General features: G+C 36.3%; 1 protein-coding gene across 16 annotated transcripts in view; it reads left to right on the forward strand.

The window, feature by feature from the left end:
- The window catches only part of NOL4 (nucleolar protein 4), a 555,347-nt gene that overhangs the window by 236,172 nt on the left and 303,150 nt on the right, over positions 1-16,025 (forward strand). For all 16 annotated transcript variants that reach the window (XM_055559249.1, XM_055559238.1, XM_055559237.1 and 13 more), the window contains 3 exons: positions 2,529-2,640; positions 3,865-3,977; positions 10,323-10,455. In XM_055559249.1, the coding sequence (XP_055415224.1) occupies positions 2,529-2,640; positions 3,865-3,977; positions 10,323-10,455 (358 nt within the window). The remainder of the gene's footprint in view (positions 1-2,528; positions 2,641-3,864; positions 3,978-10,322; positions 10,456-16,025) is intronic.

Below are 16,025 nucleotides of genomic sequence, written 5' to 3' on the forward strand. Positions count from 1 at the left end.
GAAAAGGGAGAAGGAAGAATATTCCCTCTTCACCATCACTGCATGAGAAATATCCCTTCAGAAATGAGTGTGAGACTTGAAGAGCCTATTCTGAGGGTCTCTTCTCCTCCCTGTGCCTCAGAAGACTCCAGGGTCCTTGGGCTCTGCTGAGCATGAGGTGGGGTAGAAAAGGTCTGAGAAGAGTAGGGTGTCTCAGCAGGTCCTCCTATAAAATGGGTTCTGAACACGAAAAAAGCACCTGCAAAGGGGTGATTTTGTCCACTTACATAACATACAGTGATATGCCCAGAATAATATCAGAGATTAATGTGATACAATACTTACTAAAGTATCTTTTCTAAGATATCAGAAGGAATTTTTATTATTTCATTCACAAATGTACAGATATTTATCCACTTATATAACTTATTTGTGGTCATTACAGATACTTGTTTTTAAGAGTAAAAGTACAAAAGAAATATTAAATATGATTAATGATTGGAACTAGGTAGTGCTAGAACAAATAATACAATTGAATCAGGTCAATGATAAAGCTCTCTAGATGGGATTTCTACACAAGGGCTTTATTAACACTGAGAAAAGGGAAAATTGCAGAGCATCAGGACCATGGAAGCAAACACAGCATCTCTTTTACTCCATTAGTGGGCTATTTTTTTTTTCAATTGAAGATTTCTCTTTTATGTAAGAAAAGAAAAGCATTAACAGAAATCTTCTTTGAAAATAAATTAATGGAGCATTCTTCTCAAATCCTGCTTGTTAATGAATTTACTGATTAGGTGTATTAGTTCCAGTGGATTATAACTCCATATTGTTAAAATATAAAGTGTCTGGACAGAGCATGCAGCAGAGACTTAACTTCCAAATTATTATAAAATAGATTTTTAGAGTCAGAAAAAAATTATCTCTAATTAATTAACTAAATCAGGCTAAAATGCTAGTTCCCCTTGTAAAAATAGATGAATAAAAGTCAAATTTGTGTGTGTGTGTGTGGAGAGAGAGAATGTGTGAAAATGAATGAACATTTAAATTGTGTATTTCTTCACTTTATAACTAACAATATATTTTGATGAAATAGTTTGAAATTTCTCTAATTATTTTTCCTCACAATTCCTATATTACAAGGAAGTTTTTTTAATCTGAACATCTTAATTTACAAATGATAGTTATATTAAAAATCAGAGTTTCATTGTCTAATCCTAGTAGAGTTGAATGTAAATTACCTGTGTATGGATCATCCATGACTTATTTTCAGTTGTAGACTAATTTCTTCTCTTTCATATTCTTATGGCTTCTTTTCCCTGAGCATCAAAGTGATAGGCTAAGTGATGCAAACTGATTTTCATGTGAAATCCAGGGTAAAATACACTTTATAATTTTGGATTTTAGTATATGAGGTTTCCTTGATGCTGTGCTCCTTCTGTAGCCTGGATAAGCAAAAGTTTCCCCCATGAACATGGAAGGGCCTGTGCAGATTTGTACTCAGTTGAACACAAGCTGCATATTTTCCTTCCTTTCTACAAACTTAAAATACATCAGTGTTCATAACAGCTCTACATGCACCTGAGATACTGATATGGCACTTATATCTAATTTACAACTCATTTATTCCTCCTGCTTATCTCATATTTCATGGACCAGTGTTAGTATGGTGGAAAACTAATGCCCTGATCAGACTCCCTAGCATCCCTGTCAGAGTTAGTGCCAGGTTTTATTCAGTGATGTTTAGCAATCTATTTCACTTCCAGAATTTTTGCTTTGATGAGAGAAATACCTTGGTTTTTGAAAAGTCAGTGTTTAAAGAATCACTGATAAGAATTTTGATGTTTAATTTGATTCTAGATCACGGTTCTGAAAAGAGAAGCTCTGGGTAGGGTGCTGGAAAAGTGGCTGTGACTCTCAGTGTTACATAGATTATGAAAAACTGATGTAAAATAACAAATAAAAAATTGGTGGCCAGAATGCATTCCAGGTGTGTCATTTTCTGTGGAAAGGATGATTCACTGCAGTAAATAGATAACATGAGTTCTGTTCAGATTATTTTTTCTTTTTCTGAAAATACTATGAAAAGCAATCATGAAGACCTGCTTATTACTGCAAAATCTAAAGTTGTTTGTTTCTCCTTGGGGCTAAATTTTTAAAAGCATATGTAAAATTGGATACCATGTTAATGGTGCTAGCAATGAGTTTAATTGCCAAAAACCATGGGGGCCAATTTTAATAAAGAAAATTCACCTGAGTATCTGTACCCTGTGATTATTTTTCCTAAAAGAAATGCAGAAATAGAAACAGATCTCCATCCAGATGTGGCTCCTTTTCCTCCACATTGCGTTCTTAGTGATTATTAAGAGACACACAATCAAGTTGGATAGATATTTCTTGAAATGATGCATGGTATGCAATGCATGCTTTCATTGTGCTTCCTGCCATTATGGAATAATGCGTCTTATTTGGAAATACAGTGATCACTTCTGTTGAATCATGCCCAGTCCGTTTGTATAATAACACCCCTGTTTTGTGAATCATTTCAGATTTCAGAGAGCTATGCCTTCCTACCAAGAGAAGCGGTGACACGATTTCTAATGAGCTGCTCAGAGTGCCAGAAAAGAATGCATTTAAACCCAGATGGAACAGATCATAAAGGTAGCCACAGCTTCAAATAGTGAGATTTCAAGTAATTTTATTCATAATGGCAATTTATAGCTCACATATTTTGAAGAATGTGGTAGAATGAAACAGTTCAACAAGTCAAATCATCTCATTTATTCAAATAGGAGCCGGTAAATCCACTTACAAAGCAATGCAATGATGCCCTTCTTCAAATGAAAGACGGTCTTGACTGTGGCAAATACTTTTTGTCCTATAATAGTGTTTTAATTCTCATTCATTGTGTGTATTTCATGGTGTTTTAACTATCTTCAGCAAGGAAATTGATGTTCCATCTGTGTTGTTTTAAATTTATCATCTTATTTCTAAAAGTAATGAATAATAATTTTCTTTCACTGAAAATTTTTATAGAGAAGTTACTATTTGGCTTTGGCTTTCATTAAAAATTATTTGGATTATTTTCCTAATATATGAGTTTCTCACAGAGGTTAATCTCAAAGCTATATTGAAGCTAGTCAATTCCCATATGTGGGAGGATGAGTAGAATGGCAAAATATAAAAATAAAAAGCTTCCTTTTTACCCTCATGTGGTCCACTTAGAAAGTAAGTGTGGGGACTTCCCTGATGGTCCAGTGGTTAAGACTTTGAGCTCCCACTGCAGGTGTGAGAAGTTAAAGTGTTAGTATAGCCCACCAGGCTCCTCTGTCCATGGAATTCTCTAGGCAAGAATACTGAAGTGGGTAGCCATTCCCTTCTCCAGGAGATCCTCTTGACCCAGGGATCAAACCTGAGTCTCCTGCATTGCAGGCAGATTCTTTACTATCTGAGCCACCAGAGAAGCCCAGCCTTGGGTTCAATCCCTGGTTAGAGCATTAAGATCCCACATGCTGTGTGGCATGGCCAAAAAAAATTGTGTACAGCAAAGGAGAAAAATACAAAAATACTGATGATTTTGTTTAACCACTATATTAGCTTCACTCATTGTTATCCAGGATACCAAAAAACTCACCTTGTAGTTAGAAATAACCAGTTTATCCATAGTGCTATTTTGTCCCCAAACACCGTTATTGAAACTTGCCAATCAGATATATATATATATATATATATATATTTTTTTTAATGCTCCATCTCTAATGCTACCAATCTTCTAAACACTTGGTATCTTGCCTCTTATTTCAATTTGAACAAACTAGATCATTCTAAAATTACAGGTAGAGTACTGTATCACTTTCATTACCCATTAAAAATGTTTTATTACAGATAATGGAAAACCTCCCACTTTGGTGACCAGCATGATTGACTACAACATGCCAATTACCATGGCCTATATGAAGCACATGAAACTGCAGCTGCTAAACTCACAGCAAGAGGAGGTAAAATGAAATATCTACCCTTATATCACAAGTCAGAATGAAACTTGATAACCATGACTCTCCTATTAAGCATGACGCCATTTTGAAGACAGTAATTTATTTTTTTAATAAAAAGAGTGTCAGTAGAACTGCACAGATGGAGAAAGAGGCAGAAATTTTTAGTTGTCAACAGATCCCCTATCTGACCACATCCACCTTAGTGTTATGTGAACATTTGTTCATTCTCCCCAAAGATTCATTTTCCTTCATTTTCCTTCCTTTATCAAACTAACCTTGATAAAGTGCTAGGAAGTTCAGGAGAAAGTATTCCAAATAAGTGTGTATCCAGGGAAATTACAGTATTAAGGCTATTTTACCTGGAAATCAGAAAGTTCAAATTCATAGGTATTTCAAGTATGACCATTTCAAATCAGCCAAATCTTTTGTATATTTTAAAGTTGTTTTTCAATTAACCATTCTATGTATTTGTCTCTTCTCTGAATCATCTTAACTAGAAACATTTTGATGTTTCAGATTATTTTATTTAATTTGTATAGTAAGATTCTAGCAATGAGCTTGTTGGCATATATTAGACACAGAAAGAATATTTGTTAAATATTCTTCTCCAAGATACTGATTCACTTACCAGTTTGGTTGAAGTATCTCAAAAGCAGGAACTAACTTGTATACAAACCCTGTGTATATTCCCCAAATACTTCTAACAGTGTGGCTTAGTAAATCCTTCTTAATTAGTTAGCAGCCATTAGTTAATATACACACTCAAAGTATCTATCCCATGGACTGTAGCCTATCAGGCTCCTCTGTCCATGGGATTTTCCAGGTAAGAGTGCTGGAGTGGATTGCCATTTCCTTCTCCAGGGGATCTTCCCGACCCAGGAATTGAACCCGGGTCTCCCACATTGCAGGCAGATGCTTTACTGTCTGAGCCACCAGGGAAGCCCCAGTTAATATACACACTCAAAGTATCTATACTAGAAATAGTTTCTCAGGCTAATATATTCTCTCCTTTTTGAAATTTCTCTGGAAAAGGAAATGTGGTTAAATACTTATTTTTAAGTATAACATTACTTGGTGAGGTATTAAATTCTTTTACAATTATTTGGTTAACTTAGTTCATAAAGCTCAAATCAAATTTTTTATTTTCCTCTTTATGTCAGCAGGTTTAATCTCAAAACTGTATTTATAAAATTATTTTGTCTCAAAAGACTTTATGAAAAGTATATTCTATAACAACATCTGTATTAGTGCTGTGGCAACATCAGATTCCATATTATCAGATAGATATATGTAAGTGATTAACTCATAATAAAGCCATTCGAAGACAGGAAAAGCAGTTAAGAAAATATTACTATTTATCCATCCCCAAGAATGAAAATATTATTCCCATGATTCAGCACACAATTGAAAATCATTTTTTAAAAACCTGTAAACTAGTTAGAGCTGTCAAATTATTTGTAGGAAACTCATTTAGATATTGATATGTTTATTAATAGGCAAAAAAATAAGATCAACTTTGAGCCAGCAGAGCCCACATATGCTAAGTCCTTCTGGCTTCTAAAAAATCCTGAGTATTTCACATAAAAAATGGATTATTTTAAATGATAATTGGATTAGGAAAATAACTCTTATCCTTACATTTAAAAAATTCTACCTTGGGTTTACATTGTCTTAAAAATATTTAGATAAATGATGAATTATATTACTTAAAAAATTTTGGAAATTGTGATCATTGAAAGATAGTGGTTAGATAAGTCATGGTAAAAATGGACATCAAGTGAGATATCCCTTTTGTAGTAAGTTATATTTAAATTTAATAAATGTTTAATCAGTTACTTTAACCAATATTTATTGAGTACCTTCTTATGTAATTGTCAGTCTTATAGGCAGTGGAAATAAACAGTGAATAAATTGACAAAATCCTTGCCTTTAAGCTTATCTTCTAGTGGTGGTGGGAGACAGTCCATGAAGGAAATAAATGATGAAAGTCTGTATGTGAGATGATGCTAAATGCTAGTAATAGAAATATAGACAGCCAGGAATGGGGATTCCTTTATAATTACAAAATACTGTATCCAAAGTAAGATCAGCCTTCTTATAAACTATTGATGAAAATTTAAACCACAACAGACTTTTTGGGAAACAGTTTGGCGATAATTAATTTAAAACTTTGAAAAGTTATTTATATGCTTTGACTAGAAATTTATACTAAGGAATTTGATATATAAAACAATTTACATATTAGGATGTTTATTGCATTGCTAACGGTAATGATTGGAAATATCTAACAATGAGAAATAGTTCAATCTGCAACATGGTAGCCTCTACCTATACAGGGATATTGAAATTTAACCAAAATTAAATTAGCTAAAATTAAATTTTCAGTTCTTTAGTCACACTAGCTACATTGATCAGCCATAATGCACAGTTCGTATAAACCATTCTATAGAACAGACACTGCAGCGTCACTCTTTGTATCTAGTTTCTCTTTAAACATACACATAACCTCACACACATACTTTTTACATGTAGATACATTTATATATCTTCCCTAATACATTTATATCGCTTCCCTGAGAGCTCAGTTGAGTCCACCTGCAATGCAGAAGAAGGCAATGGCACCCCACTCCAGTACTCTTGCCTGGAAAATTCCATGGACGGAGGAGCCTGGTACGCTGCAATCCATGGGGTCGCTAAGAGTCGGACACGACTGAGCGACTTCACTTTCACTTTTCAGTTTCATGCGTTGGAGAAGGAAATGGCAACCCACTCCAGTGTTCTTGCCTGGAGAATCCCAGGGACGGGGGAGCCTGGTGGGCTGCCGTCCATGGGGTCGCACAGAGTCGGGCACGACTGAAGTGACTTAGTATAGCATAGCATAGCAATGCAGGAGACCCCAGTTCCATTCCTGGGTGGGGAAGATCCCCTGGAGAAGGAATAGGTTACCCACTCCAGTATTCTGACTTGGAGAATTCCATGGTCTATATGGTCCATGGGGTCGCAAAGAGTCAGACACAACTGAGCACTTTTACTTTCGCATTTATATAGGGGCTTCCCAAGTGGTGCTAATGGTAAAAAATCCTCCTGCCAATGCAGGACACACAGAAGACATGGTTTTCATCCCTGGGTCGGGAAGATGCCCTGGAGGAAGAACTGGAAACTCACTCCAATATTCTTGCCTTGATAATACCATGGGCCGAAAAGCCTGGCAGCCTACAGCCCATGGGGTCTCAAAGAATTAGACATGCCTGAGCGATTGAGTGCATGTGTGCGCCCCCTCCCGCGCACGCGCGCGCGCGCACACACACACACACACACACACACACACACATTAAATACACATCTGTCTCTCACACACATATACACTTACATGCAAATAATATTTTACTAGACTACATCTAGCTAGCTCTTTGTAGTGGACATAATAAACACTTTTATAAAGATTATTAAGTATCCACAGCTACTTTATAAACACAGATTGATCATCTTTACTATTATATTTAAATTCATTTTTGTGTGTGTTCATGTATAATAAATATAAATCTTCTACACTGTAGAGTTTGTTACATATTCTATATAACAGTATCAAACAGCTTTGTGCTTATTATGTATCTCATGCTGTTTTAACTACTGTAAATATAATATAGCCTCTCAATCATTATACAGCCCTATGAGGTTGATACTATTTTTATTATTCCCATTTTATAGGTGAGGAAACCGAGGCACAGAAATGTTAGGTAACTTGCTTAAGGTAACACATCTAATAGGTTCAGTTCAGTCACTCAGTCATGTCCTACTCTTTGCGACCCCATGAATTGCAGCACGCCAGGACTCCCTGTCCATCACAAACTCCCGGAGTTCACTCAGACTCACGTCCATTGAGTCAGTGATGCCATCCAGCCATCTCATCCTCTGTCGTCCCCTTCTCCTCCTGCCCCCAATCCCTCCCAGCATCAGAGTCTTTTCCAATGAGTCAGCTCTTCGCATGAACTGGCCAAAGTACTGGAGTTTCAGCTTCAGCATCTGTCCTTCCAATGAATATTCAGGATTGATTTCCTTTAGGATGGACTGGTGGATCTCCTTGCAGTCCAAGGGACTCTCAAGAGTGTTCTCCAACACCACAGTTCAAAAGCATCAATTCTTCGGTTCTCAGCCTACTTCACAGTCCAACTCTCACATCATACAGAGCATAAATCTGAATCCAGGCAGTGTGGCTCCAGAGAATGTGCTCTAAAATAATATATTACAGACAATACATATAATATATATAATGGATATACATATTATCAAGCTATGTGTGTGTACATATGTGCATATATGGTGCACATTGATAATGTGAATGTTTACACTGAATTCTATTGTTTTTTCTTCTTTGAACATAAATATTTATTTCAGATGCTTTGGATTTTTCATAGAATTTAGAATTGGAGAAAACATAATGTCCTGAGAGAGGGCATGTGGCTGGGAGAAGTCTATGTGGCTGATGGCCCAGAGGCCTCCTAGCGTGGAATTTCCTTGCTGAATTAATGGCTCAGACGGTAAAGCGTCTGCCTACAGTGCAGGAGACCTGGGTTCAGTCCCTGGGTCAGAAAGATCCTCTGGAGATGGAAATGACAACCCACTCCAGTATTCTTGCCTGGAAAATCCCATGGATGGAGGAGCATGGTAGGCTACAGGCCATGGGGTCACAGAGAGTCAGACACAACTGAGCGACTTTACTTTCACTTTCAGTGCTCCTTGGTAGACCCAGACACTATCAGAACCTTTGATAGAGGAAGAACACCCGGATACCTGGGTCTGACCTAAGGATCAGAATGCCCGTTGTTAGTGTGCTAGAAAGCTCCTGTCTCCTGACCATAGCAATTTCTTCACTGATGCCAACATGTTATTTATGAAGCCAAGAGAATGCTTTCTATTCAGAGAAGCTCTTTCTCAAGCCTGGGTGACATCATAATGAAGCCCAGGTCTGGTAGGTGATAGTGTGATCAGTTATCTAACTGCTCTGTGCCTCAGTTTCACAGTGTGTTAACTGGGTAAATGCTGGGTAAATTTCACAATGCATTAACTGGGTAAATTCTAACTCACAGATTGGATGAAGCTGACATAAGTGAACAACTAAATAACAGAGTCTGTGATATAATTAGCAGTGCTACTACTGCTGCTACTGGTAATCATCGCATCAATGTTAAACTTTGAGATCAAATATTTATGAGTTGAAGTTAAACCTGGTGGTTTCAGTGAAACATTTTTGGTATTTTACACGAGTTTCTCGGGTCTTCCTGCCTATATAAGCACATAGCTGCTGCTGCTGCTAAGTCACTTCAGTCGTGTCCGACTCTGTGCAACCCCATAGACGGCAGTCCACCAGGCTCCGCCATCCCTGGGATTCTCCAGGCAAGAACACTGGAGTGGGTTGGCATTTCCTTCTCCAATGCATGAAAGTGAAAAGTGAAAGTGAAGTCGCTCAGTCGTTTCCGACTCTTAGCGACCCCATGGTCTGCAGTCTACCAGGCTCCTCCGTCGATGGGATTTTCCAGGCAAGAGTACTGGAGTGGGGTGCCATTGCCTTCTCCCATAAGCACACAGCATTTGTCCGAAAATCAGTTCTCCCAAAGGAATTTTCTTCAAGAAAATGATTATAGCAACATAGCATGTATTTGTTTTAACTTAATATTTGATAGATTTTTTGATGAATTGACAATTTGGCAGCTAGCTTTGCCTTTTGGGAATTTAGCCATTTGCTGATTTGGCTTTTGGTTGCTGTTTGGCTTCTGAATCTTTTGTACTTAGAACTTTTTGTGGTAATGGCATTTGTACTCCCTTGCAAGGAAGAAAGGCTGTACTAAGATTAACTAGTTTTCTGACTAATGAGGACTTTGAGTCTAAACATGTAAATTTTTCTTTAAGGAGATTCTATTCTGTATACCAATAAAAATTTTTCAGTTCAGATTTTTTATTACAGTGTCAGATTTTTGCTTATAATATTTTATTGTCATTAAAAATAAAAGCGTGTTTCTTTTTATGCTATATTTTGTGATAGACTCTTAGAAAGCTTTTTAATAATTAAAAAATACATTCCTTCATTATTCAGATAATTCCTCAACTACATCCTTCCTAAATACATTACTTTAAACCTTTTATATCTTCCTGTATACAAAGACACATTGAATCTTCACAAGTCTTCATGTCTTGTTTGTTATTTCAAGCATCTACTCATGTTAACATTTAACTGAGCCCTATAAAGGCTTACTTACTGGCTAAACTTTAATTGATCCTATAGATAAAATAGTCATTATCTGAGTATATTATATTTTATGATACTTGATGATATGCTAAAACCATTTTCAGGATGAAAGTTCAATAGAAAGTGATGAATTTGATATGAGTGATTCAACGCGGATGTCAGCTGTGAACTCTGACCTCAGCTCCAATCTTGAGGAAAGGATGCAAAGTCCCCAGGCTCTCCATGGCCAACAAGATGGTAAGCCTTTCAAACTGAGCAAACAAAACAATAACATATCCTGGATCAGAATTGATTAAAGCAACCGCTTCTTATTCTGGTGGTAATTTTTTATCTGTTTCTATGGAGACTTTTTTCTGTACACTAAGGTTATGTTATCCACTTCATTATTCTTAGATTCAACTACTTGGATTAAAACTGTAAATGCTAGTTATAAAATTCAAGCTTGCCCATGTTTTGCACTCTGAGCTTAAAATGAGTTACATTAGTGGACTTTGGGTTTCTGTGATGTTTTCTAGGTTTGGTTTCTTGGACCATTATTCTCCTGACTGAATAAAGAGTTTAATAATGGTCAGAGATTAATGAGGATGTTTTGATGTTACTAAAAGACAAAGGAATAGCCAAAAAAAACAATTGCTATAAAAGAACAATTTTTACCATAGTGATTTTGCTGGGTAAGAAGATTTTTGCTGTGATTTTGAGCTGTTTTATTCAGCTCTAAAGGAAAGAATGATCATGATCTTTCATTCCTGGGTCTGTTGATGATTCCTGAGTCATTGCACTGTCCCTGATAGAGCAGTTAAGGTTGAGAAAACTGGACATGTAGAGAAGGCTTAGCAATTCACACTTTAGGTCTAGTATAGTCAGAGGTTTTTTAAAACTATCTGTGTAGATTTTTGTCTTTGTAAATATAATATCCTGTATGCAAGGAAATGTTCCTTACTTGGTAATTGCGGATAAAAATTCAGGCTTACAAGTAGAAGGAAATTGTCCAATTTTATTCAAAAATAGTTTATTATTCCGGTAATTAACAAATTTACATGAGCTTTTTGACTGTGTATTTTTGTGCCTGCATCTGTTGATAGCAAATAAAGCTCTTTACTTGTTTTCTCTGATACTTGATTTAAAAACTGGTTGTACAAGATTGCTGCATTTCTAGCTGCTGTTGGTGTTCTTATGTTGTCCAACGAGAAATCCTTAGTTTTAATCAGAAAGTCTTTAAAAATGTGAGGGGGGACTTGTGTTCCCACTTCAGATGAATCTAAAAGATGCTGGTGTCCTTGTTGGCATGAGTTACAAAGAAGGAGCAGGACACTGGTCATCAGTGGCTTTAAAATCACATTTTACTCATTACATAGTATAACAACTCTTGCAACAGAAATGATGCTTATTTGGGAAATTTCTAAGAATGTAGTTCTTCTGGTATGGATATAAATTGCTTTTTTTCTTCTAAAATATTAGTAGATTTTCAGATTTTGTGTTTTAATGAAAAATGTGTAGCACCAGAATAATGGACTAACCATATATATGTGTGTGTAGTTGGGTGGGTGTGTATCTTAATATTATTAATAATATTATTAATAATATGCACATGTTTTGCCTGACCATCATCTTTTTTACTTCTTAATTTTGGGGATCATAAATAATAAGAGGATGTCTCTCATGATGCAAATCCTTTGTTTGCTTGATTGAAGTCTATTATGGATCTTTGGCTAGGAGACAGTTGATGTGACATAAATATATGTTGATTTTAATAAAACGTGGAGGGATAATGTCAAATATTACTTCGTCTTAGGAGAAGGCATTGATGCCTTTCTCATTGTACGTTGATGTATGCATCAAGGATAGGGCCATACCTAGTAGTTCCTTCTCCAGCCTAAGCCTTCCCTGACATGTTCAACGCCTTCTCCTCACACTTCTCTTGCAGTTTCCTCTTATTGCAATTACCTCTTCTTTCTCCTGCCTCACAGGTTTTCCCCAGAATCAACATACACGCATGATGTGATAAAGGCCCTCCCTAGGAGGCCGCCATTAATCCCACGGAGTCCATGCACTCATTGCCCTTTTATCTGCCCCACGCCCATGATACTCTTTACTGCAAAACTGAGAACCTGTCTCATCTCCACTTCCTCACTCTACTCCTCCCAGCTCATCTCAGGTAGGCTTTCATCCTCACCATCCCATTCTACTTGCTCTTGTGAGTGCTCCCAGCAGTCTTCATGTGGCCTGATTCTTTGATGCGACCTTCATCTTTCTCATTACTAATATCAAAGGATCGCACACCATTTGCTTCCTGGTGGGCCTGTCTCTGGGTTCCTTTTTCATTGTCTAGTCAATACATGGCGGAGTGTGCTGGGGTGCAGCCCTTCTCTGTCTCCTCTTCCGTGCTCACTGCCTAGATGATCACATCAAATCACTTGGCTTTCAGTATGATCTGTACCCAGATGAGTATGAGTCATACTCATGTGTGATGAGTCTCACATTTGCCTCTCCAAGCCCTAATATCTTTCTTCAGCTCGGGACTCTCTCCTCCTCTCTATTACCTAAATTTTAACATTCTTCAGAGGATTTATCAGGGTATGAAATGATACTATTTTTCTTATCGGCTGTTTTTCTTCTATACTATAAATATCATATTAATTAGGGAATCTTTTGTGTTTTTGATTTCCTTTCAGTTTCTCCATTCGACATACTTCTTAAATAGTCTATTATGTAAATAATTATGCTCCATTATGTAAATCTAACTTTTCACCGTAACCATGATTTGTCACGTACATTTTGCATATTTTTTGTAATTTTCTTTTCTCTTTCTCCCTGACAATGGCACTCTCATAGGTAACCCATACTGACAAACTATCATTCCTGAATTTCTCTGTGTACACACACACACACGCTTATACACAGATGTGCATACTCAGAAGATTTTGTCATCATTTTATAAAAATAGGTTATATCATTTACGGTAGTCTGTTTCTTGCTTTTTTCATCCATATTACCTTTTTTAAGAGCTTCTAGAATACTAAGATGTAGATACTATGTGTGTGTGCATGCTCAGTCATGTCAGATCTGTGACCCCCATGGACTGTAGCCCACCAGGCTCTTCTCTCCATGAGATTTCTCCAGCAAGAATACAAGAGTGGGTTGCCATTTCCTCCTCCAGGGGATCTTCCTGACCCAGGGATCAAACCCACATCTCCTGTGTCCCCTGCATTGGCAGGTGAATTCTTTACCGCTGTGCTACCTGGGAAGTCCGTATATACAGTCTGCTGCTGCTACTGCTAAGTCGCTTCAGTCGTGTCTGACTCTGTGCTACCCCACAGATGGCAGCCCACCAGGCTCCCCCGTCCCTAGGATTCTCCAGGCAAGAACACTGGAGTGGATTGCCATTTCCTTCTCCAATGCATGAAAGTGAAAAGTGAAAGTGAAGTCGTTCAGTCTTGTCTGACTCTTCGCGACCCCATGGACTGCAGCCTACCAGGCTCCTCCGTCCATGGGATTTTCCAGGCAAGAGTACTGGAGTGGGTTGTCATTGCCTTCTCCAGTATATACAGTCTAATGTTCAGTAAAAAAAAAAAAAGATATGGTCCCTATGCCTTTAATTAACACACAATCTAAAGGAATAAAAGTATACACATACCATTTGATTTTGGTTACAGTTCATTGAGCCAATGTGGGAAAAGTCCTGCTTCTGTAAAAATAAGAATCCGTGCTACTAAAACTTTTAGTTTGTGTCTCCTTGAAATCAGTCGGGATGTAGAATACTAGGACTACCTCGGGTCTGGGGGTATGTTGCTTTCTGTGGATAATATGCTTTGATCTTTAGTAATCAGTGGGTAAGGACTTATGAGGTAACATATCCAATTATGGTAGCAACCTGAACACAGCTTCAATCTAGTCTAGTCCAGGGATTTTGAAGCATCACTGGCCTCCACCCACTCCGTGCCAGTGTTGCCTACCTCCAACCATTATAGCCAAAAATGTTTATAGACACTGAAATATCCTGTGCATCCCAAAGTGAAGGACACTGCATCTCTGGTGTAGGCAGAGAAGGACCATCTCAGTAATAATCCAATAAGATGAATATTAAGAAGGCAATGGAGAGGAGTTTAGACATGGAAATTGAAGAGAAGTCTAGGAAATATGAACATATGAAACTCCAGTTTAATATTCATAAAATATGAACAATATAAACATTTTAAAGCTAAAGCATTCTATTTTCTTTAGTACTAAGTAATTACTTTAAGGTATTATTGGAAAGAAATTGAAATAGCATATTGTCAGTTTTCAGGACTCTTTCCCATATTTATAACACAGGTAAGTGTAACAGTGTGTTATTGGACATAGTGAGAATAAACTTCTTCGATTCTCATCTCACATGGTAATGGACAATTTTTAAATCTCTTCAATACCAAGGGAAAGAAAGAATATGAAATATAAATCAGTTTGTAGATATAATAATATAATGCACATAGGAAAAAGAGAGGAAAAGAAAGGAAATGTCTTGCCATCAGACTAGATAATTAGGTAAAGGTGAAGAAAATACAAACCAGAATGATGAATTTGATAAGAAAAAAGTGTGTCAAAATTGATGTGTAATATTCAATTTCTTTTACTTATTTTAAGTTTATAATGCCCTAACTCAATTAAAATATAGAAATGCACAGAAATTTTGAATCTTTGTATAGGAAATATTTTACCCTCATTTAAAAAATTGAGGTATAATTTACATAACACATCATATTAGTTTTGTTTTTTTTAATATTTTAAATTTTTTTATTATTTTTTTATTTTATTTTTTAAATTTACAATATTGTATTGGTTTTGCCATATATCAACATGAATCCACCACAGGTATACACCTGTTCCCCATCCTGAACTCTCCTCCCTCCCCGTATTAGTTTTGATGTACAATGTAACAATTTTGTGTGTGTAATACGTTACAGAATTACCCCCACAAAAAGTCTAGTTAACATCCATCACCTCATATAGTTGTAATTTTTCTTTCTTGTGACAAGAACTTTTAAGATCTACTCTTTAAACAACTTCCAAATTACAGTGCAGTATTATTAACTATAGGCCCCATGCTGTACATTAAGTCCCTAGAATTTACATATTTTAAATTGGAACTTTGTTCCTTTTGACCACCTTCACCCATTTTTTCATTAAAATATATTAAACTATGTAAAACTTTTTTGCTATCTTCAGTAATGCCTTTAGGATAAAGTTGTTTAACATATTACATAATCATTTGAGTTACTCAGGACACTATGAGGTCCTTTAAGCTCTGGTGAAGTATAAGGAGCTTACTGTGCAACAGGTTCTTCTCTGTAGTGGTTGTGGCCCATGGAATTCCAAAGTGCTTTCCTGAATCGAAAAGCTTAGAGGTGCTCTGTACTCGAATGTTCATCAATTTGTAAGTATTCTTGTTTTTCCATCTATTTCAATGGATTATAAATAGAAATGTCGCTTAAGGCTTATGTTGTCCAATCCAGATCCTAGAGATTTGTGGGAGTGTGGACTAGCTCAAAATAGTATTTTTTTGTAAATTATTTATTTGGAATTGGTGCCTAAAAACAGCTGATTTATTTTTCGTTCTTATCTCAGGTAATTTATTATTAATAAAGGATATCTGGCAAAAGTGTTGGATTTAGAAACAAAGATTCAGTTCACAATGTTCAACTTCTGATAGAGAAATACTTTTCTAAGAGACATCTGAATTACTTTTCTGAGTTAATAACATATTGTATAATATTAATAGCTTTATAAGGGAAAATTTGTGCTTTATGAAACTCAAAAATATTATTAGATTA

Source organism: Bubalus kerabau, chromosome 21 (genome assembly GCF_029407905.1).
Source record: "Bubalus kerabau isolate K-KA32 ecotype Philippines breed swamp buffalo chromosome 21, PCC_UOA_SB_1v2, whole genome shotgun sequence".
Lineage (NCBI taxonomy): Eukaryota > Metazoa > Chordata > Mammalia > Artiodactyla > Bovidae > Bubalus > Bubalus kerabau.